The sequence below is a fragment of the Myxine glutinosa genome, chromosome 2 (genome assembly GCF_964187855.1).
Source record: "Myxine glutinosa chromosome 2, kmMyxGlut1.1, whole genome shotgun sequence".
In the NCBI taxonomy this organism is placed as follows: Eukaryota; Metazoa; Chordata; class Myxini; order Myxiniformes; family Myxinidae; genus Myxine; species Myxine glutinosa.
The window spans coordinates 182,443,609-182,467,886 of NC_136262.1; the positions used below are offsets into that span (position 1 = coordinate 182,443,609).

Genomic DNA, 24,278 nt, shown 5'->3' on the forward strand with positions numbered 1-24,278 from the left:
ACAGAATTCAACTCCACATACCATCTTGGCAAATACCACCAGCTTTTCCTCATTGAAGTCGTTGAACTTTTGGGAATTTGAGGGCAGGCCATACAACATGCGAATTCAGAGCTGAGTGGGGATCTTCTCTGTTGACTCGTTGTCCAAAGCTTGTGTCTGGACAACGAATCATTTGTCTAGAGGGCTTCTCCCTTTGGTTGTTCTTTGGAGGTCCACTCGTGTTGAAAAACGAGGAACGATAGACCTTAATGGAACCTCTTCATTTCTTCCAAACATGCAGCCAAAGCTTGGGCACATGGTTAACGATTTGATGCAAGAAACAAATGGCAATGTTGAGGATGTGAAGGTTCACACCAAGAGCAATAATGCCTAACACTATAATACATTATCGATGTATTACCGTGTACATTCCTCAGCACTAGCACTGGCAAACTTTCGCTCTTCTATGTGCTTGTTGCTGGTTTTAATTGTGTATCCATGGAAGTGGTGGAATGTGAGGCCCTCATGGTGAACATCTCGCCAAGAGGCTGAAGTACTAGGACTTCTCTTCCGCCAGCAATAGTGTAGTGGCTTTGCGGTCCTGTATTGCCACTCACCTGATGCACTACTCAGATTTTCTGCTTTCCTTGAACATGTGGTTAACCCATACATTATAATCCTTCCCCCAAGTCTTGTCTTGCTGCTCAACGGCATCCCTCATATTTCCTGCATGCAGATTCCACTCAATGTTGCTCTTCACCACTCTTGAGGTGATGACTCTACCATTATCCCTTTTCTATGCTTGCTTATGCTTCCCCTTTAACCTGTAGCTTTTTCTCTTTTATTGTCACCTGACTATCATTGTACGTGTCTGTTCTTGCTTGGTTATGTTTACACCTCCTTGTCTGCTTTTTAAAACGTACTTTTTAAAATCTGTGTATTGCCCTTCTGCCCTTTGGCTTCCTCCATGATATTTGTAATATATATAAACCAATATAATATCTTATTGTTAAAATATTAAAAAATATTTATTTTCATGTTTGGGAGACTTGGTAATGTTGCACATCCTGATGTGTTCAATTCTGTGCGTTTTGTCGCTTTGTCTTTCAGCCACAAAACAATATCCCAGACATCGTGGTATGGATGTTGCGTGGTGAGAAGCGTGTTGCATACTTCCGCATCAGAGCACATGAAATACTTTACTCTTCTCTGCACCCCAATGCTTCAGGTCGCCACTGTGGAAAGACTCGAACCATCCTGCTTAAGGTGCCATGTTCGGCTCTTCTCACTTCAATATACCATATATATATATATATATATATATATATATATATATATATATATATATATATACCCGGGGGGGGGGGGGAGGGGAGGGGGCTGTGAAAGGAGTGGAAGGGGGTTCATCACCTTTTCATTAAATATATGCTGCTGAATGTGCCGTTCATCACGTTTCTGAGTTAAGTGTGATGCCGATCAGGAAGAAGCCTTACTACCAACTTCGTACACTTCTGGAATTTTGATTTATTTGTGTTCAAATGTCTGGTGATTGTTTTGTATTTATTTATGCGAATGTGTACTTGTATATAACTGTCATTAATGAAAAAAGGCTGAGGCACTATCTTAGATTTTATTTTTATTCCCCCCCCCCCCCCCATCCCCACGCTCCCCCCAACTCCGAAAAAACGAACTTAAAAAAAAAAAATTCTGCCTAAAAAACACCCAGGCACTCACTGATGAACCTCTGAAAGTTTGACGAAGATCTGTTCAGCCGTCTGAGAAAAATGGCGACAGACAGACAGACAGACAGACAGACAGACAGACAGACAGACAGACAGACAGACAGACACACAGACACACAGACAGACAGACACACAGACAGACACACAGACAGACACAGACAGACACAGACAGACACACAGACAGACACACAGACAGACGCACACAGACAGACGCACACAGACAGACGCACACAGACAGACGCACACAGACAGACGCACACAGACAGACGCACACAGACAGACGCACACAGACACGCACACAGACAGACGCACACAGACGCACACACACAGACGCACACCCACAGACGCACACCCACAGACGCACACCCACAGACGCACACCCACAGACGCACACCCACAGACGCACACCCACAGACGCACACCCACAGACGCACACCCACAGACGCACACCCACAGACGCACACCCACAGACGCACACCCACAGACGCACACCCACAGACGCACACCCACAGACGCACACCCACAGGCGCACACCCACAGGCGCACACCCACAGGCGCACACACACAGACGCACACCCACAGACGCACACACACAGACGCACACACACAGACGCACACCCACAGACGCACACCCACAGACGCACACCCACAGACGCACACCCACAGACGCACACACACAGACGCACACACACAGACGCACACACACAGACGCACACCCACAGACGCACACCCACAGACGCACACCCACAGACGCACACCCACAGACGCACACACACAGACGCACACACACAGACGCACACACACACAGACGCACACACACACAGACGCACACACACACAGACGCACACACACACAGACGCACACACACACAGACGCACACACACACAGACACACACACACAGACACACACACACACACACACACACACAGACACAGACACACACAGACACACACAGACACACACAGACACACACACAGACAGCTTTCTAATACAGTATATATATACACACACATATATATTGCTTTAATTATTTAAAGGGCAGCTGATGTGCCTAATTAAAGCAAAAGGGACATTAGCTGATCAAAGATGATGAAATACAAAAAAAATTGCACACTTTAATTATTTCAACAAATTTTGCACTCACAGGTCAAACTCCCAACCTCGTGAGGTCGAAGCCATTTATTCCTATGTGAAACACCCTGCAACACATGCCTCCAGCACAGTTTTTGTAATGCCGGCCGCATTTTCCATCCAATGTGACTTTGTTTAAAGGTTCTGCATAGGCAGGTGCTCCTATTTTGAAAGTTTTGTGTCGATCATTCAAGCGGTGAGGAAACAAATTTCGAAGCGAATTGAAGTGAAAGTGAGGTCCTCGGCCGACATTCCACAACATGGTCAAGGATGGTTGTGGACACCGATTCCAAGTAATTTATTTTCATACAACAACAACTGTTTGTCGTTAAAGGCGGCAAAAAGGGTTGGTGTCAGGAAGGGCATCCGGCCGTAAAACATTGCTTCAAAAAAGGGGACCAAAAAACAACAACAACCATGGTTCCCGAAAAAGGCCAACCCCCGCTTTGCGGGGAAAAATGGCCTCTAAAGGTGGTATTTAACAACAACATGCATTTTAAGGCCATTTTCCCTGCTAGAGTGGGGGTTAGCCTTGTGGTCCCCATGACAATCTTCTCCATTTTGCCCTATTTTCTGCATCTCTCCTTGTTAACCCCCTTGCCCGCATTTCTTCTTCCACCATCTTCAGCCAAGTCTTTCTCGGGCTTCCCCGTCCTCTACTTCCTTCTACATTCATTTCCATCACTCTTCTCAACCAGTCACTTTCATCCTTCCTCAACACATGACCAAACCATCTCAACCTGTTCCTCTTCACAACTTCAATCACAGGCTCTATTCCCATCATTTTTCGCAATTCATCATTTGTCTTCCTCTCTCTCAACGATACTCCACACATCCACCGAACCATTCGCATTTCCATCCTTTCCAGCCTTCGTTGCTGCTCTACATTCATGACCCATGTCTCGCTCCCATAAATCATAACACTTCTCACATATGCAGCATACACCTTTCCCTTCAGCTTCAACGACACTCTCCTCCTCATCAGCATGCCACTCAGTTCCCGAAACTTCTTCCATGCACATCTCACTCTAGCAACCGTTGCCGAGTCTGATCCACCTTCTCCATTCAGCATGTCTCCGAGGTAGCAAAATGTTTTCATACCTTCCAGCTTCACGCCGTCTCCAAGATCCAACTCAACATTTCCTCCATGTGCAGCTCCCTCTGTGCACACCTTACATTTGAATGTAGCTGCCACACTGGTTAATGACCCTCTCAGACCACTACATTTTTGATGAACCCACTCAGCGCACATTGGACATTGAATGGAGTTCACTCCGACACCCTTCCTGCACACAGCACATGGCCACTTCCCAGTTCTTTCCACCTCACCACATGCTTTACCACTTGCCATCACCTTCGTCTTTCGGATATTCACCGATTTATTTTCATAACAATGTCGTTAAGGACTACTGCAAGTCGTGACATCGGAGGGTTTGCATTTATCATATGACATATTGCAGTGAGCTTGAACATTCCAATTTCGCATCTTCTGATTGTTATACTTAAATCTAACCTGATAGGACTAAATGATGCCACACACAATATGAACGACTCTTGTGTGTTGATGGCAATAATTGATGAGACTTGTCACTGTAATCACCTTACGCAGCTTTAGTTCATCACACGCCAAACTACCGGCCAGCTCGCTGTCCCTCGGATGGAAGATCGTGTGTAGCACAAAGCTGACTCCGCTCGAATTAGTACTTAGTCTTGTGGTTTAGGGTGCCTTCACATACACGGATTATTCTTACGAGTCCTTACGGATCGCCAACTCGTAGTCAATCGCAAGCATCCGTAAATAACGGAAGATGATTTTTGACATGTCAAAAGTTGTTGCGAGTTGTGACGAGTTATCTACGGATACCAGCGAGTTATTTACGGTTGCTTGTGATTGACTACGAGTTGGCGATCCGTAAGGACTCGTAAGAATAATCCGTGTATGTGAAGGTTGCATTAATTACTCGCCTATGCCGAATCATCCTCTGTTCTTACCAATTACGATCCCATAAAATCACAATCTGTGTTCATGAAAGTAAATCCAATATTTTGTTCAGTTTGAGCTTCATTGTCGTTTCCTACATTTCCAAATTATTTCTGTTGCCTGGTTGCACCTCGTCATGGAACTGCTTCGCATCGTCCGATATCAGTTATTTGAAACATGCAATGTTGGCATGTTCAGCTGTAAGCAGATGTGAAAGTTTTGAAAGTTTCGAAGCGAGCTGTAACCGTGATGCGTCTTGTGTGAATGACGATCCATCGTGTTTTGTAGCATTACTGGATGCCGACATGATGTTTTTCAATTGTTTGTTTTTCAGATTGAGCAGTGAACAATCGAGGTGATTACAAGGTGTGTGCATTTCCTGCCTTTCCAGTATCCAATGAACAAATCTCCAGAGAAGATCCCTGCTCAGCTCCGAGTTCGCATGTGGTTTGGCCTGTCCTCAAACTCCCAAAAGTTCAACGACTTCAGTGAGGGCAAGCTGGCGGTGTTTGCAGAGACGGTATGTTACTACATCATGTTCTACTTTTCTCCCAACCTTTGGTTCACCTGTTCCTCCAATAAGCATTGTTGATGTATATTTTGTATTTCCTTCAATTGTAAGCTTGTGATTAGTCAACAAATTGTGATTGTTACATTTAAAGAAAATAGTTCACTTGTCCCAGACACTTGTCGATGGATATGTACACTTTGCTTTCAAAGGTTGAGTTGAGATACATTTCCTGTAAGATGTCTGGGCCAATGGAGCTCGTTCTCTACATTTGTTTTTGTCGATAGTCGAGGCTCATGGAACAGCTAATAATAGTATGCTGAACAGATAAGGGCAAAAGGAATATAGTAGAGAAGGGGGGAACGCCAACAGCACAGAGTTGAAGGCCAAAATAGGGGGAGACTTGGACACGCAATGCTTGTGAGGAGGAATATGGAGTAGGAGAGGATGTCTCGGGTGGACAAGATGGATGCAGAAGGAAGCTCAGTCAGGAAAACTGGAAATTGGGTGGGGTGGAGGGACAAGGTTAAAGGGGTGTTTGACAAAGTATGGAAAGAGCAGAGTGTGCAAGACCAGAAAGAAGGTGGTAGAAGACAGACTACCGACCTGTCTGTGATGGTGAAGTGATAGAATCAGAGACTCAGCGTCACTCGAGATTCCAATGATCTTGAAGGCCTTGGTTTCCATGGTGTCAAGCTGCACAAGATGGAAAGCAGGGGAGCCAGCCCAGAAGGGATATCGGTACTCGATAAAGCTGTGGACGAAAGCCTTGTATGTGGGTTGGAGTTCAGGTGTGCCAAGGAAGGAATTTGTACGATGGAGGATGCCTAGTCTGCGGCTGTCATTGGAGGCCAACTTTGAAATGTGGCTTGCCCAAGAAAGATCATGGCTGATGGTGAGATCCAAGAGTTTGAATAACTAAACTTCCTCAAGAGGATTGTTAAGAATTTGGAGAGGAGCGTATGCCAGACAGTCCTTTTGGAGAGAGAGAATGTGATATTTGTCTAGATTGAAAGATGTTTTCCAAGCGTTTGACCAGCTTGTGAATTTATCAAGGCTGGAATTTATTATCTTGTCCACCCCATGCATCCTCTCATTCCCCTCCCCCATTGCTCACCACATGCATTGTTTGTCAAAGTTAGCAAGAGGCTGCAGCCTGCCTGTCTGAAGGATGAGGGATGTCACTGCAGAGGGTGGAGTCATCATCAAATAGAGGATTTTCCAGAGTCAGAGAGATCATTTATAAAGATCAGCAATATGACTAGGACGAGAACACTGCAGCCTTGATATGGAGAGATGAAAGGATTCCGTTGAGTGCCACACTTTTGTCGACGGGAGTAGAGGAAATCAGTAAAGCATGTATGGAGATGGTCTTGGATGCCATAGACAGTTTTGGAGAGCAAGGTGGGATTGCCAGACTGTATCAAAAGCACGATATATGTCCAGAGAGACATCCCTGATCTCATGTCTGACATTGAAGGCCTCCATCCATTGTTTGGAGAGTCGAAGCAGCATGTCCAGGGTAATTGCCTTACGATGATCTGAATCTGAATTCAAATTGATGATCTGAGATAAGGTCATTGGATCAAAGTATTGAATTCATATCAACTGCAATGATTGATTCCATGACCTTGTTAGGGTTAGGGTTAGATCGGATGAATCTGTGCATGAGTGAGGGAGCAGGTTTCTGTGGAAGAATCTTCAAGCTGATTTAACATCAGGGGCAGTCGATATAAGACTAGTCCTGAAGAGAGATGGCTGCTTGCAGTTCCTGCCAATCTGTTTGAGAAAATGCTAGAATCACCGCTGTTGGGTCAGCTCTCTGAGATTAGTCAGAGTTGTAGACTTTCACAAGCATATGGTCAGATTAACCAATTGGAATAGAGGAAGAGCAGGAGGCCATTGTGGGAAAGTTAGTCATCACCATGTCCAGAAGAGACTATTTGCCATTGGGAGAAATCTGGGTGGGAATATTGACGGATTGAGTCGGTCTCTTGGAGTCACAGAAGTCCTTTGCTGAAGTGCCATGGTTGGTGACACAGGTACCAACACCCAGCCAATTAGCATGGCAGCAATTGAAATGACCACATACGAGGAAGAGTTGAGATGAGTGGTTAAAAAAATTGTTCATATTGTCTGAGGGAGAGGGAGAGGGAGAGGGAGAGATGTATATGGAGTCGTCACTGTCAGGAGGACCGCATTTAACACAGATGAACAAGAAGTGGGAGCGGAGGGGAAGTCATAGCCAGAGGTATTCCTATGAGTTGGGAGGTGTAAAATCAGTACAAGGGCAGTGTGAAATTGAGTTATTGATGTAAAGTGCAACTCTGCCGGCACGATGTGGTTCAGGAATTAAATTGGAGGAGGCAATAACCGGGGAGGGACTTTCTCAGAAATCAAATCAGAAGACATCATAAGGAGTCAGGGAAATCCTGTGGGAGGAAGGATTCTGTTAAACAGATGTCTGGTTTGTCAGTGGCAGCGTGGATTTAGAGATCTGTCAGATTGAGGAGAATGTGGAATTTGGTTCCATAGGTTGGGAGGGTTCAGGTTGAATTATCCATTTTATCATATATTTTATTTGTATTTTATTTTTACCATATACTGTTGAATTACTCATTTTATTCTCATGTCCTTGTAATTGGTGTTCAGGTACAATCTTGTTTGATTACTTTAATTCACAGTACGAGAATCAGATGAAACTGGGACTTGTTGGAAACTGGGGCACGACGGGTCTGACACGGCCCAAGTTCTCTGATGTGACCGGGTCTATCAAGCTCATCAAGGAACGCTTTGTGCCACCGAAGAAGTGGACTTGGGATGGAGACTGGTTCATTTCACCAGAACAGAGGTTGGGCCTTTAGAATTTTGCTGACTTAGTATGATTTATTTTAGCACAGTGTTTAGGTGATCCTTGGGTTGTAGAAATCTTAGGATGCTTGAAAAAGAGAGGTTGTGCCTTAAGAACTGATGCAGAAATACATTGAAGTGCAGGCGATACAAATTATAGTCGTCATGATAGACCTGAGAGAATGTGATCCTCTCCTCCCCACCTTGACACCATTGAAAAAGGTGTGTTATGGATAATTGTGGTGTCTGCGGGTGTGGTTGGCACGTGCGGTGTGGTCATTGTTTCTGCGGTTCGGGTCGGGCCGTGCCTGTTGTTGGGGTCGGCATGTGCGTGTGGTCAATGTGTCTGCTGGCAATGTATTTGATGATCTATGCATTTGCCAGGTATTCTCTTTGCTATTATGCAAAGACTGCATAATTTATCTCATGAGGACATGGGTCTTCAGCATCTAAACACGTAACACATCTAAACACAAGGCATTTACAGTGCATTCAGAAAGTATTCAGACCCCTTCACTTTTTTCACATTTTGTTATGTTGCAGCCTTATGCTGAAATTGTTTAAATTCATTTTTTCCCTCATCAATCTACACTCAATACCCCATAATGACAAAGAGAAAACAGGATTTTAGAAAGTTTTGCAAATTTATTAAAAAGAAAAAACTGAAATATCACATTGACATAAGTATTCAGACCCTTTGCTATGACACTTGAAATTTAGCTCAGGTGCCTCCCATTTCTCTTGATCATCTTTGAGATGTTTCTACACCTTGATTGGAGCCCACCTGTGGTAAATTCAATTGATTGGACATGATTTGGAAAGGCACACACCTGTCTATATAAAGTCTCACAGCTGACAATGCATATCGGAGCAAAAACCAAGTCATGAGGTCGAAGGAACTGCCTGCAGAGCTCAGAGACTGGATTGTGTCGAGGCACAGATTTTGGGAAGCCTACAAAAAAATTCCTGCTGCATTGAAGGTTCCCAAGAGCACAGTGGCCTCCATAATTCTTAAATGGAAGAAGTTTGGAACAACCAGGACTCTTCCTAGAGCTGGCCGCCCGGCCAAACTGAGCAATCGGGAGAGAAGGGCCTTGGTAATACAGGTGCCCAATAACCCGATAGTCACTGGCTGAGCTCCTGTGTGGAGATGGGAGAAACTTCCAGAAGGACAACCATCACTGCAACACTCCACCGATCTGGGCTTTATGGCAGAGTTGCCAGACGGAAGCCTCTCCTCAATGAAAGACACATGAAAGCCTGCTTGGAGTTTGCAAAAAAGCACCTAAAGGACTCTCAGACTGTGAGAAACAAGATTCTGTGGTCTGATGAAACCTAGATTGAACTGTTTGGCCTCAATTCTAAGCATCATGTCTGGAGGAAACCACGCACCGTTCATCACCTGCCCAATACCATCCCAACGGTGAAGCATGGTGGTGGTAGCATCATGCTGTGGGGGTGTTTTTCAGCAGCAGGGACTGGGGGACTGGTCAGGGTTGAGGGAACAATGAACGGAGCAAAGTACAGAGATATCCTTAATGAAAACCTGAAACAGAGTGCTCAGGACCTCAGACTGGGCCGAAGGTTCACCTTCCAACAGGACAATGACCCTAAGCACACAGCCAAGACAACGCAGGAGTGGCTTAGGGACGACTGTGTGACAGTCCTTGAATGGCCCAACCAGAGCCCTGACTTAAACCTAATCGAGCATCTCTGGATAGACCTGAAAATGGCTGTCCACCGACGGTCCCCATCCAACCTGACAGAGATTCAGAGGATCTGCAGAGAAGAATGGCAGAAAATCCCCAAATCCAGGTGTGCAAAGCTTGTCGCGTCATACCCAAGAAGACTCGAGGCTGTAATCGCTGCCAAAGGTGCTTCAACTAAGTACCGAGTTAAGGGTCTGAATACTTGTCAATGTGATATTTCAGTTTTTTCTTTTTAATAAATTTGCAGAACTTTCTAAAATCCTGTTTCACTTTTTCGTTGTGGGGTATTGAGGGGAAAAATAAATTTAAATGATTTCAGAATAAGGCTGCAACATAACAAAATGTGAAAAAAGTGAAGGGGTGTGAATACTTTCTGAATGCACTGTAGATAATCAAGTCTCATTTCAAATGTGTGACAGATTATCCAACATTCTCGTATGAATGGAGATGACCATCGAGTTTGAACTTTATCTGGAAAACAAGCAGGGGTTTGTGCTGGAATATTGTCACGTAACCACCCTTGGTGAACACCTTCGGGTAGAACGGATCACCAAACGAGCTGTTACTCCGAGGCGTTCAGTTCAAATGGCAGAGAATACGCGTGGGGAAACTAGGGAGGGGGAGAAACCAGAGTGCTTACCTTAACAGATCCCACCTGCAGTCCTCAAACCTGCAATAAATCAACTCAAACCGAGACGAGGTTAAAATGTACGAGGAAATGCCGGCTTTATTAAGAAATGCCGGTAATAAAGGCGTTGTCCATTTAACAAAAACCAAAAACGTTTTGTGTCAGGTTATTCTACTCTGGACATGCTGCTTCTGCTGTCTCAACAATGGATGGAGGTCCTTAATGCCAAACAGGAAATCAGAGCTGTCTCCCTTGACACATCACGTGCCTTCGATACGGTCTGGCACCCCGCTCTGCTCACCAAACGCTACTCCTATGTTGTCCATGGAAACCTCCACGCATTGCTTGTGGACTTCCTCTCTGGTCGTAGTCAACGTGTGGCCCTGAATGGTTTTCTCTCATCTCCCCTCTGGACTTCCTCTCTGGTCGTAGTCAACATGTGGCCCTGAATGGTTTTCTCTCATCTCCCCTTCCTGTTCAGGCTGGAGTTCCCCAAGGCAGTGTTCTTGGCTCTGTGGCTTTTTGGTCTTCATCAATGATCTCTCCGACTCTCTGGAAAATCCTCTCTATCTCTTTGCTGATGACTCCACTCTCTGCCGCTCTATTCCTCTTCCCTCAGATCGGCAGTCTGCAGCCTCCTCGCTCTCTGCAGACCTGGCCAAAATTACTGTTCAAACAAGTGGAACATGTCTGGCAATCATGACAAATCTCACACTCTCACGATGTCTCTCCAAAAAGACTGACTGGACAACCCTCCCATCTACTTTCTCAACAATCCCCTCCAAGAAGTTCTGTCACTCAAGCTTTTGGGTTTCACTATCTGCCATGAACTTTCCTGGGAAAACCACATTTCCAAGCTGGCCTCCAAAGCCAGTCGCCGATTGGGCATCCAACGTCGTGTGAAGTCCTTCCTTGGCACACCTGAGCTCCTCACCACATACAAGGCTTTCATCTACAGCTCAATGGAATACTGTTCTCCCCTCTGGGCGGATGCACCTGCCTCACACCTAGCTTGGCTTCACGCTGTTGAAACCAAAGCTTTCAGAATCATTGGAATCTCCCACGATGAGGCTAACTCCGAGGGCCTTTCACTCACTCACTGCAGGCAGGTTGGTGGTCTTTCGGTCTTCTACCGACTCCTCTCCGGCCTTGCTCCCCCAGCTCTCTCTGTGCTCTGTCCCCCAAATATTCCTTCAGGTCGCACAAGATCTGCCAGCAACCCTCTTATGGTTAAACTGCCAACATCAAGACTCTCTATTCACCTTCACTCCTTCATTCCTCTTTTCTCCCGCCTCTGGAACAAACTCCCTCACTCTCTTCAATCCCACTCGTCCCTCCAGGTCTTTAAAACAGCTGTTCACCACCATCTCATAGCTTCCCCCATCCAAAACCTTGATCGTTTCTACCCCCGTTAATTCGCCCCGGATTCACTTTTCTGAAATACTGACATCTTTCCTGGAAGTCCTGGCCATGTCCATGTGTTTTATACCTCTCCCACCCCCCCCCCCCCCTTCCCATGCCTCCTCCCCCCAAGCCCTCTCCCTCCTACAGATCTCTCGATGTCCCTGCTCTCAAATGTTGTACTTGTGTGCTTCCCTGTCTCTCCCCATATTGTCTCCCACTCCCTTTATCATATGTTTTATGTGTCAGTTTGTCTTTTTGTGATTAATATTCGCTCTTCCATGAGCCTCGATCTTGTATACAAAAAAAAATAAAACCACAATCAAATAATAATAAATTCCTAAATTGCAGCACTCCCAAACAGACCCGAACAGAAAGGATAAAATAATTGCAAATAAATCACCTTTTGCGTGCACTTAACTCTGATTGCTGGTGGGGTCTCGTCAGTAATCGTGGAAATTGTCCAGGGCCTTGGCGGGAATTGCCCACTCGTTGGCAGGAACCGCACATTGGTTGGTGGGAACCAGGCCTCGCTGTGTGTCCCGCTGCAGCGAGCCAGCCGCGGTTGTGCACCCGTTGCTCTTGCTTGGAAAGCCGCGGCTCTTCCTCCTCACGACCACCAGCAAAATCTCCAAACACAGCCATTCTCGATCACTCCCTTGAGCCCGAGAGAAAAATGCCACCCTTTGTACGAGGTCCAGGCGAGTAAAAGCGCAAGAGCGAACTGTCAGAGCGAGAATCCAAGGAGAAGAGACAAAATGTCTGCTAGTGCGTTCCTTCACCAACCAGGCTCCGATGTCATCCGGGGTCCTTCACCAATCAACGAGTCACTCCTTACCCGTCCTGTCAATCAACTCCCACCCAATCACGACTCCTTGGGGCGTGGCCTCACGGATCATTCGTCCGTTCTGTGTCTTACCAAGTCAATGTTATCAGCGGCAGCGCTCAATGTCCTGGCTTCTGGTAGGTTTTAATTAGGGCGTTTAAATGTGAGATTCTGGCTAAGTGTCTGTGGTGTGGTGCCAAAAGGGACATAGGAATAAAGTAGAGGTAACGACATACAGGAGATAAATTACCCATAATCCCTGAGCTAATTAACATGCCCACCACTCGTAATGGGGACGAAGATGCACCTTACCCGACATCCGGGCTGAACAAATTCCCTACTTATTACATGGTGGTTCTTCTTCTTCATGACAATTGGAGCATGCTAATCTATGCACTCTACCTGGTTCTAAGGTAATCATTGTCTACCCCCTACAAACGTAACAATATCCTGATAGGTGCAGGGATTGGGCAGAGAATTCAGGCTTGAGTCGATGAAAGACTGCAAGACCACACTTTGCAAGCTTTGTGGAGTTAAGTGAACACTACAATAAAGTAGACACCTCTTCCTATCCCAAATCTGATTGGTTGCCAGGCATAGCAATGGCTCCTAAGGAATTACAGCGTACCTTAAGGGAAGTCTTTCCTTCAGATTGAAGGAGTTTTATGCACCCGGGGCCCTCAATTTTACCAACTGTTGATATCGATCATGTGAATACAATCTCGAGTCACACAGATGGAGTTCCAAACTTTGCTCTAACAAGATGTACTTCTGTGGGGTATTATGGCCATGAACGAGTAATACATCCCAAACAGATTTTGTTGTCTGCTATAACAGGGTCTGTAAAATGGTGTATAAGTTTTATTTAGTATTCTTATTTTTCTTTTGCAACAAATGAATAAAAATGTTGCGACTCGATTGGTGTACTAGACGGAGTCCTAGAAGTTGGAGATATTGGCGTCTTTAGTAAATATCTATAAAGACGTTCAATTTACTCGTTTCACACTAGGTGTTTTGTTCTCGACCTCATTGTGAAATTTCATACTCGTGGAAGATCTCATGAATGTCTCAGTCCTTTTCGGTTAACGATATTATCTTGCAATGTTTTATTCCCTGTGTCGCTACAGTATGCTCCTGGATGCTGATGCAGGACACACGGTGTTCACAGATGAGGTGTTCGAGAATGTTATGCGCCTCCCTGGAACTCAATGGCCTGAAGGGAGAGAGTCATACACAGACATAGTAAGTCCATTTAACATGCAAGCAATCATTTAAAAGGATTCTCAAGTCAAACTGGAAATTTTGGCCATCACTTTTTCTTTGTTTTCGTGTTCTTTCCTCTTCTTTCTTTGAATGATCCAATTGGCTAAATTTGAAACAAATACATGCTTACATTTAACCCCTCTACCCCCACGCCCCCCCCCCCTTCCCACCCCCAAAGGTTGGCATGCAAACAAATGGTTCTTTACTTGGCTGGCTCCCACCAAGGCACCAGAGCAAGAAAGCGGGCTCAAAATTGCCAAATATGATAACTTATTAAACTTACGCAAACAAACAAATGCATGAAAAGAGGCTCCACACAGGTCGGAGATAAGAAATGCATACCTACTTGCTATGGAACACAACTTCTCCACTATACACGGATCTTTCAATAACCAGAAGATATGGTTTGTATAGTTTGGAAATCAACGGAAATGAGCAGTGACCAAGTAAATAAATAAATAAACTCGATGGTATTCTTGGAATACTTACCCTGCATAGTCAACTTGGTGCGAGCCAACTCTTCTGTTTTTGAAGGTTTTTTTTTTTTTTGATCCAATATGGCTGCCAGACCACGTGAGCGATTACATCATACATTTATATTCTCTAATATAATTATTGCATAGATCACACTCAATAAATTTCAAACTGATCAGACTAAGCGTTTTCCCTGTCAAATTATGACTTCGTAATTACGACACCAATGATTCATCGTTAACAACACCTATTCCCCATGCGGAGTTCTTTACAATGAGCCACGTTTCAATTTTTTCCATGGAGCGGTTTTGGAGATGGAAGTGTCATGTTTTTCTGTTTTTCCAAGATGGTGCCTGTACCACGTGACCTATTACATCACAGTTATCATTAAAATACTCTACAGGAGGAGCTGCTTCTATGGTGAAAATTTCGTGTTTCTGACCAACAGTTGCAGAGAAAAAATCATTCATAGTGATCTGATGAAGCGTTGTACTTGTCAAATTATGACGTCATAACGGACCAATGACATCACGAACACACCTTATTCCCCATGGGGAGTACTTGACAATGAGCCGTGTTAATTATTTTTTTTCCATTGAGCAGTTTCAGAGATAGTTACGAAGTTTTTCCAAGATGGCGCCTGTACCACGTGAGCTATGATGTCATAATTATCATTAAAATATTCTGGAGGAGTAGTTGCTCATATGGTGAAAATTTTGTCAATCGGACCAAGAATTGCAGACAAAAAAACAATTCATAGTGATTGAATCAAGCGTTGTACTTGTCGAATTATGACGTCATAAATAAGGTACCGATGACATCATAATTAACATATCTTATTCCCCATGGGGGAGTTCTATACAATGAGCCATGTTTCAATTTTTTCCCATGGAGCGGTTTCAGAGATATGGAGGTGCAACATTTTTCGATTTTTCCCAGATGGTGCCTGTACCACCTGACCTATGACATCATAATTATCATTAAAATATTCTACAGGAGGAGGCGCTCCGATGGTACAAATTTCGTGTCCATCGGACTAAACGTTGCAGAGAATTTTTTTTCATACTGATCAGATCAAGCATTGTACTTGTGGAATTATGACATCATAATGAAGGCAACGATGAAATCATCGTCGTATCTTATTCCCCATGGTGAGTACTTGAAAATGAGCCTCTTTAAACTTTTTCCATTGTGCGGTTTGGGATATATAGAGGTGTAACGTTTTTCCAAGATGGCGTCCGTACCACGTGACTTATGACGTCATAATTCTGAATAAAAAAAAATCTACATGCGGAGGCACTTATTTGGTAAAATTTCGTGTCAATGGGAACAACGGTTGCCGAGAAAATGAATTTTAAAAATGCAGGCACGTACGTACACATGCCGCACGTATACAACCGAATGCTTAACCCTGTTTTGTTTTTTTTGGTTTTTTTTGTATACTGAATCGAGGCTCGTGAAAGAGCTAACATTAACTTCACAAACAAATCGACCAGACAAACAAAATACACAAAAAGAGGGAGCGGAAGACAAGATAGGGAGAAAAGGGGAAGCACACACACACAACATCCGAGAGCAGGGAGATGTGTGGAAGGGAGAGGGCCCGGGGGGAGGAGGCGTGGGAAGGGGGAGGGAGAAGTATAAAGCACAAGGACACCAAGGACTTCCAGGACAAAAGTTGGTATTTCAAAAAGTGGAATTGGGGTGAAATTAGCAGGGGTAGAAAAGATCAAGGTTTTGGATGGGGGAAGATAAGAGATGGTGGTGAACAGCTGTTTTAAAGACTTGGAGGGTGGAGTGGGATTGAAGAGAGTGAGGGAGTTTGTTCCAGAGGCGGGAGAAAAGAGGAATGAAGGAGTGAAGGTGAGCAGAGAGTCTTAATTTTGGCAGTTTAACCAAAAGAGGGTTGCAGGCAGATCTTGTGCGACCTGTAGGAATATTTGCGGGACAGAGCCCAGAGAGAGCTGGGGGGGCAAGGCCAGAGAGGAGTCGGTAGAAGACGGAAAGACCACCAACCTGCCTGCGGTGAGTGAGTGAGAGGCCCTTGGAGTTAGCTTCATCGCGGGAGATTCCAATGATTCTGAAATTTCGCTCTGCGAGCGCAGGGTAACAAATACAGATACATTAAAAATACCCCGCCGCCATGTGAAATAAATAATTAACATATTCTCCAGCATGTAGCATTGCCCAGGGTGCCTTCGGCGCCCGGCGATGCCACCGTGCAGAAGAGACTGTAATGGGAGGGAGATGTGTACAATCATGATAATTGATTGATTAATTACATAATTAAAATAATAAACAATAATTGTAAAATAATTAATTTTTAATCAATTGGTTAATGGCATACCCAAACCACCAGTTTCATCCAAAGCTGTACCTTTTTGAAAATTAAATTATTGATTAATAGAAAAAATACGCAATTCATAAATTAATTGATTAATCATTAAATAACTAGAACGGGCACTCGGTAGAGCGCATACCTTCGCCGCAGCTACTGTTCTGTACTTGGCATGGGAGTGTAGGGAACAGAACAACAAAAATACGATTTTGACCTTTTCGTGACCTTGACCTTGACCTTTGACCCGATTGCTCCCAAAATCTAATCAAATGTGTCCCGTATAATAACCAATCATCCCACCAAATTTCATGCAATTCGGTTGAATACTTTTTGAGTTATGCGAATAACATACACACACACACACAGACATACAAATAAATACACAGCGATCAAAACATAACCTTCCGCTTTTGCGAAGGTAATGAATCGATTTATTGATTCATCAATAAATCAAAAATATCCTTTATAGCCACATCACTTGGTCACTTTTGTGTCCAAATATCAGCTTCCCAGCTCAAAAGGTGCCTGAGATATTGTCCAGATGAGAAAGAAAATAAATAAGTGATTAATACATTAATTAAAAATTAAGCAATTGATTAATCAAAAAATGAAAAATACAGTTTGCCAAAGCACGTGCTCACTATTGTGCCCAAATTTCAGCTTCATTGTTCAGATGATGGTGGAGATGTCGCCCTGACAAACAAGAAAGAAAACAAAGTGAAAACTGAGGACACTCTTTCGTCGCCCGGCGATGACGTCATGCAGCGCCTGGAGATGGGATTGGAAAGGAGCGGTGTACGATAGTCCCTGGCTGGTGGAAAACTGCTCACGTGTCATGTCGTCCAGGGCTTGAGAATATGCGCATTGTTTGGTCAAACTGTAGTTTTTGAGCATCTCCCCCACTGGGCCCTGCTTCCAATCAAGACACGAACTGGGACTGTACACTGAGCTGGACTTCAAGTGGACTGAACTGCAACAACTCAAATCTTTCACTCTACTGGCTTCAGTGCCCACACCCCTGATTTTGAGACAGACCAAAGCACTCTTCTCCCAGCTGAGCATTCCTCCACACCTTCATACCACTCTACCTACCTTGATGCAGTACATACTCTCCCTTCTCACCCAATAATATGCAGGATCATCGTTATAATGAATGAAATCGTTTCTTGAAGGTCAAGAAACTAGGAACTCGATCCGTGGGACATGTAACCTCTACTTTATATCCGTTATATCTGGCCTACACTTGCCTGTTCACAAAATACCTCAACAGATGCATTACATACATTGCCATGCATATCAAGGTGATTGGGGTGGGGGAGGGTAGGGAGGGCAGGGAGGAGTTGCATTTCCTTTACCTGCATGTTCCAAACAATTTTCAAATCAAATCAGGAAATGTGGAATTTTGCTCCTTCAAAGATCGAACCTTCCAAAGCCAATCACAGACGGAATCCTTCATGCGAAGTGTCTCCTTGACTGAACTCTTATCCACCTACAAGGCCTTAATCCACAGCTTGATGGAATACCGCTCTCTCCTCTGGACGGGCGCACCTTGCCCAGCTTGATGCTGTGGACATTGAGGCCTTCAAAATCATTGGAATCTCCTGCGCTGAAGCCGAGTCTATGGGCCTCGCTTTCTTTCGCATTACAGATAGGATGGTGTTCTCTGTCTTCTGCCTCCTTTCTGTGCCTTTCACCCCCTCCCCTCCCCAAGTCTCTGCAGGACGCATGTGGTCCACCCCTTCTGGTGAAACTCAAAATCCCAAATCGCTACTCACCTCTACTCACGTGTTGTCACTAAATGAACCAAGCAGTCTATTTAAATGTTTATCCACTGCATTATCCACTTGTCGCTTGAACGTATCGGTCTCAACATCAGCCATGACTTGTTCGGCCAACAATATTACAACGCTGGTCTACAAATCCAGTCATGAGCTCTCTGCTATTGGCTGGCATTCCAGCCTTACATCTGTCTCCTAGATTCTCTGGAATCAAACTTGCTTGACATCATTGGCATCTCCCATGATGCCAAAGTAGAAGGCCTGCTGTTCTCATGTGGTGAAGTGGTTAGTGCTTTTATTTTTGCTGCCCCTCCTATCTGGCTTCCTCTTAATCCTCTGACCCTCCACAGCCCCTCTAGAAAGCATGCATTCTTGCAGTAACTCCCTTGTTATTAAACTCTCAAACCCCAGGCCAACTGTCCATTTACCCTCTTTTCTAGCTTTCCCGTTTGTGTAAATGTCTTCCAGATGGTTTGATTGCAATCTTCCATCCAGGGCTTCAAGCATGTGGTGTTATCACCCGTACCTACCCACCATCTTGTCTATCATCCCCATTAACTCAACCTTACTTGCAGGTTGAAGTATTCTCTCTCGCTCTCTCTCTCTCTCTCGCTCTCTCTCTCTCTCGCTCTCTCTCGCTCTCTCGCTCTCTCGCTCTCTCGCTCTCTCGCTCTCTCTCGCTCTCTCTCGCTCTCTCTCGCTCTCTCGCTCTCTCTCGCTCTCTCGCTCTCTCTCGCTCTCTCTCGCTCTCTCTCGTTCTCTCTCTCTCTCTCTCTCTCTCTCTCTCTCTCTCTCTCTCTCTCTCACTCTCTCACTCTCTCTCGCTCTCTCTCGCTCTCTCTCTATCCCTCTATCCTCACCCCAACTCTGGCCCTACTCACTGTAGCTATTTACTATTTTACCCTTTGTCATCTTGCTTTTTTGAACCTCGAATTTTGTATACCAAGAAAATCTGCATTATGTTGCTCTAATTCAAGTGTGTGAGAAAGTATACATTCACGGGATTCGATGTGAACTGCATGGTGGATAATTATAGTGTCGTAACAGTCTAACTCGGTTGGTGAATTATTGGCATGTTCTGTCTTTTGTGACCTCGTGTTATTGTGGTGTAAAGTGATACCTATCATGTTGACACCTATTCGTTTATTTTTGTTCGCAGAGTGGTCAACCACTTCCACCCCGTACCGAGATCGAGTGTCCACCAGACTGGCTTGTGGAGGAAGACTGGACAGTGGACATCAAACGAGCAGTTGACGAGAGTGGTCTCTGTTTGATTTTGTTGCTTAAATATAGGAGTCATAGGACATGCAATTTTATTGGCAATGCATAGCAAGCTTTGGTGTTCAGCCATATAAAGTATGAACCAGAAATGGATCATTGGTTTTCTTGGTTTAGTTCTTTGAGTCGTTCATTCTTTTTCTTTCAGAGTTTGTGATTATAATTATTGAGCCTGTAATTGACATTCCAGCACATCCCACTAATTTCGGTCATAAAACTTCAAGGGTATCTTTTCAATTAACACATTTCATGGCCATAGTCTATCAGCACATTGAACCACACTGTTAAACGGTTCTGCAAATGCTATTCTTTGGTATTCCATGGAATGCAAGGCTGAATGTCCTGTCCTGATGCTTGTCTGACATCTGAATGCCGGTACGTTTGGCATTGGGAGACATTATATTGGCTCCCAGAGTTTTCATCATTGAGGTTTGGTGAACGAGTCTCATGAACAAATTATCTAGTTCTCTCATTCAGCATGAGGGGGTGGGGAAGGGGGGGGGAGGAGAGGAGAGGGGAGAGGAGAGGAGAGGAGAGGAGGGGAGAGGAGAGGAGTGGAAAGGAAGGCAGCGTGAGAGGAGAGGAGGGGAGGTGATGTCTCACATTTTTCATTGTCTCACTCCAGATTTCGATATTTATTTATTGTGTGGGATCCAATCCTCAAATCTTTATCCAAATTTTGATTATATGCTTTAAATATCCGTGAGAGGCCGTCGTGGTTCCAAGGCAAGGCACGTTTGAATAGGCCAAAACAAAATGGTGGCTTAAGAACCCAGTGATGTAACAGAGGGCTGACCAGGATGGTGCACCACCATTTTGGAAAGGCATATATATATATATATATATATATATATATATATATATATATATATATATATATAGTTGCGGATTCGGGGTCGGCGCTCCCCCTTACCAAGGGGGGGGGGGGGTGGGGGTTAATCCCCTTGTCTTTTAAGCTGGCCGTCCCCCAATCCTGGAAATTATAACGCTCCTTTCCGGTCGAGATTGGCCAGGGTGATTGGTCAATGGAGTCCCAAATACCTGAGTGCCAATCCGACCACAAAGCACGGAGATAACTCCTGCTCGGACCGCGGACAAGATGGAAATTGCCGAGCGGTTTAGCAATCCGAAGCCCGAGCCATTAACAAAGGACTAAACCCGATCCTGAGCGGTTTCCCAAATCGTGCCACAGGTACTCAATGGAGAGAAAGGACAAAGACGATTGAATGGAGAGGAAACCAAAAGGTAAGGAAGAACAAAGGATTTATTACAACAACCAAAGAAGAGGAAACGAAAGGGAAGAATGTACAAGAAGAAGAAGAAGCAGGACACAGAGCAAGCTTATCTATACAGTCTTACTTAACCCCAGGACAAACAGACTTACACGGTATGGTGATGGGTAGGGGAGGAAGGTCCAAGCAGATGGTCCAGGCGATGGGATCCGGCTCCGGTCCACTCGAGTCCGGCTCCAGGTCCGCGGCGAAGAACGGCCGGCAGCTTTGCGTGTCATTGGCGTGCGACAGGACCTTTGCATATGCGAGGGCTGGACTGCTGCGTACGTAATATGTGCACCACTCTCTCTCTCTCTCAATCACTCATTTCATAAAGCGCCTTTCAAACCGGAGCCTGCTGAAAGAAGTCAGTGACAATCGATCGCTCCCTGCGCAGTCCTTACACAATCGGCCGTCCCCGTGCAGTCCGTCAAAGGGCTTGGCGCGTGCGCTTATATAGTGCGCTTAGAGATCAAGCCGCGCCACGCCCACCAGTAAGCTCACCTCAGCCCTGGTTGGTTCGTTGACAGGGCCACGCCTCGTTCTTGGCGCTCCGCCCACTTCTTCTCCAGCTTGACCGCGTGCTTAATGGCGGCCGGGGTGAGCACTTAAGGCAGCGAAGGCTCAATGCAGCGAACGCTGCTGGCAAGGCCGCGTAACCAATTTAGAGAGAGAGAGTGCAAAATGAACGGAATGGGGCCTATCTTATTTAATTAATACAATGCAGATTCAACTATTGGGAACACAGCCTTATCTGAAACACATATTAAGGAAATAACTGAATGTCCTATGGTGTCCTACGTGTTGCTTGTGGACTAACTATGGGTGCGACCTTATTAAATGCTGGGATATTTACAAGAGTTATTATTTACCAGTATTTACAAGTGAGGGGTTCTCAAAACCGCAACTATATATATATATATATATATATATATATATATATATATATATATACATATATATATATATATATATTTATATATATATACATATATATATATATATATATATTTATATATATATACATATATATATATATATATATTTATATATATATACATATATATATATATATATATATATATATATATATATATATATATATATATATATATATATATATATATATATATATGTATGTATATATATAATTTTGTGATGAGCACCCCCTAAATGTTCTTCAAAAGGGGGGTTTAAACACACTCAAACACTTTTCATTCATGCACTCCCTTGGAGTTTGAGAACTGTGCATGCAAGTTTGGGGCAGCCTCGGTTTTATGGTTTTGGAGTTATGGAGACACATGCACGCACAGAGGCGCACACTCGCACAGAGGCGCACACTCGCACAGAGGCGCACACTCGCACAGAGGCGCACGGGCACACAGACACACACTTCAATCTAAAACCGAGCAGGCAGACTTGTCGCATCTGTATATATTGTTGTACACAAATGACACACGGGTAATTTCAACAATTGAAAAGGGAGTGTCCTCGTACTTGTGGTTTTATTTGGTGCTTTATTGTTCCTTTAAAAAATATATATTTGGACTGTTTTTGAAGGAAAATCGGAATTTTATATACTTTGATAGAGTAGCTCTTGAAATTAAGGAAATTTTCATCTGTCTAATTAGGTTGGGAGTATGGAGTAATAATCCCACCGGACAACCGACCACATAGCTGGTGGCCAGCAGAAAAGATGTACCACACAAACCGCAGGCGACGCTGGGTTCGTACCCGACGGCGTGACCCTCAAGCAATGGGAACATTACCCAAGGTGAGAGGCTGAGGAATGTGCAGCACACTTTCTAATGCTGCACTATGCTACAGCCAAACTGCTTGTAAACTGCTTCAAACACAGTGAAGTGAAAGATCAATTGTGGTAGTTTCGCTTTCATAGGCAGGCCAAAGGGTCCAAAGAGGCACAACGTGCTTGCGGTGGAATAATTGAACTGTACAGTTGGTTGTGCTCACCTGATATGCTAAGAAACTGAGCCAAACAACCAAATCATCTAAATTCGATTCTACCAAATTGAAACCAAACAGGAAAGAGTGGAATCTGCCTCGGGTGACGGTTTTTCTTGTGCTCCACAAGTCAGATTGGTGGTCGGATTGCAGGCATAGGCATGCTGTGGCTGACTGTCACCTTCCCAATCGAATTGCTTTATCATGTTCATCTAGCCTTGGTTTCCAATTTGACGGCATAAGGAAATCTCATTCAGACATATAATATTCCGATAGGCCTGTTTGTTTTGTCATCGGAAGGCGTGCTCCATGATGGCATCCCATGCAGTGTGGTACCTTGTCCATTTCATTTGTTTTTGAGGGAATAGAGCGATTCCTCCGTTTGTCCTTGTCCTGAATGCAATCTGAGTGCGAGCTCCTCCATGAGACTAAAAACACATCACGCAACAGATGTCTGCTCATGCTCCATCAGCTTGATGTGCAAGAGATTTGTGAAGTTCATCTTGACCTTTTATTTATTTATTTATTTATTCCTCTTGTTTTTTTTTTGTTTGTTTTTTTCTTGAGTTGTCCCGCTACCTTCATTCCTTCCTTCGTGCTCTACCTCTTCCTTCTTTAAATGCCCTTACCTATGTCAATCTACTCGTATTTATTTGCATATCTGGCCCTTGTATACATTTTCATCTTTTCCGTCTGTTACCTTATTTTTGTGTATTGCAACACACCAAGATGCTTCCTCTGTTTATCTGCTTTATTTTTACACCGTTGTATTAGGTCGAATGTTTGGACCAAGGTGCGGGCTGGGAATATGCCTCCCTGTTTGGCTGGAGGTATCACCTCACTGCAAAGAAAACGGACGCCTTCCGCAGACGACGTTGGCGCAGACGTTTGCAGCCGAATAAGAAGACTGGTGCAGCAGCAATTTTCCAGCTGGAGGGAGCATTGGTACAAAATATGGAACTGTCATTCCCAATGTCAGCCTGATGTGTCATGGGATATGTCGTATCAAATATATCGATGAATAAAATCGTATTGCTGAGAACCTTTCAGTAATTATTGGTTAACAGGTGTTTGAGAAATATATATATGCATGAGAAAAGGGAGGGTGATTTTAAACGATTTGAGGCAAAAGGGAATGATGGAGTAAGGGTTTAAATG

General features: G+C 44.4%; 1 protein-coding gene across 5 annotated transcripts in view; it reads left to right on the forward strand.

Annotated features, from left to right (window-relative positions):
- Positions 1 to 24,278, forward strand: part of DYSF (dysferlin) — a 221,820-nt gene that overhangs the window by 117,204 nt on the left and 80,338 nt on the right. For all 5 annotated transcript variants that reach the window (XM_078772024.1, XM_078772026.1, XM_078772022.1 and 2 more), the window contains exons 23-29: positions 1,090 to 1,245; positions 5,226 to 5,354; positions 8,027 to 8,193; positions 13,884 to 13,998; positions 19,769 to 19,871; positions 22,790 to 22,932; positions 23,895 to 24,065. In XM_078772024.1, the coding sequence (XP_078628150.1) occupies positions 1,090 to 1,245; positions 5,226 to 5,354; positions 8,027 to 8,193; positions 13,884 to 13,998; positions 19,769 to 19,871; positions 22,790 to 22,932; positions 23,895 to 24,065 (984 nt within the window). The remainder of the gene's footprint in view (positions 1 to 1,089; positions 1,246 to 5,225; positions 5,355 to 8,026; positions 8,194 to 13,883; positions 13,999 to 19,768; positions 19,872 to 22,789; positions 22,933 to 23,894; positions 24,066 to 24,278) is intronic.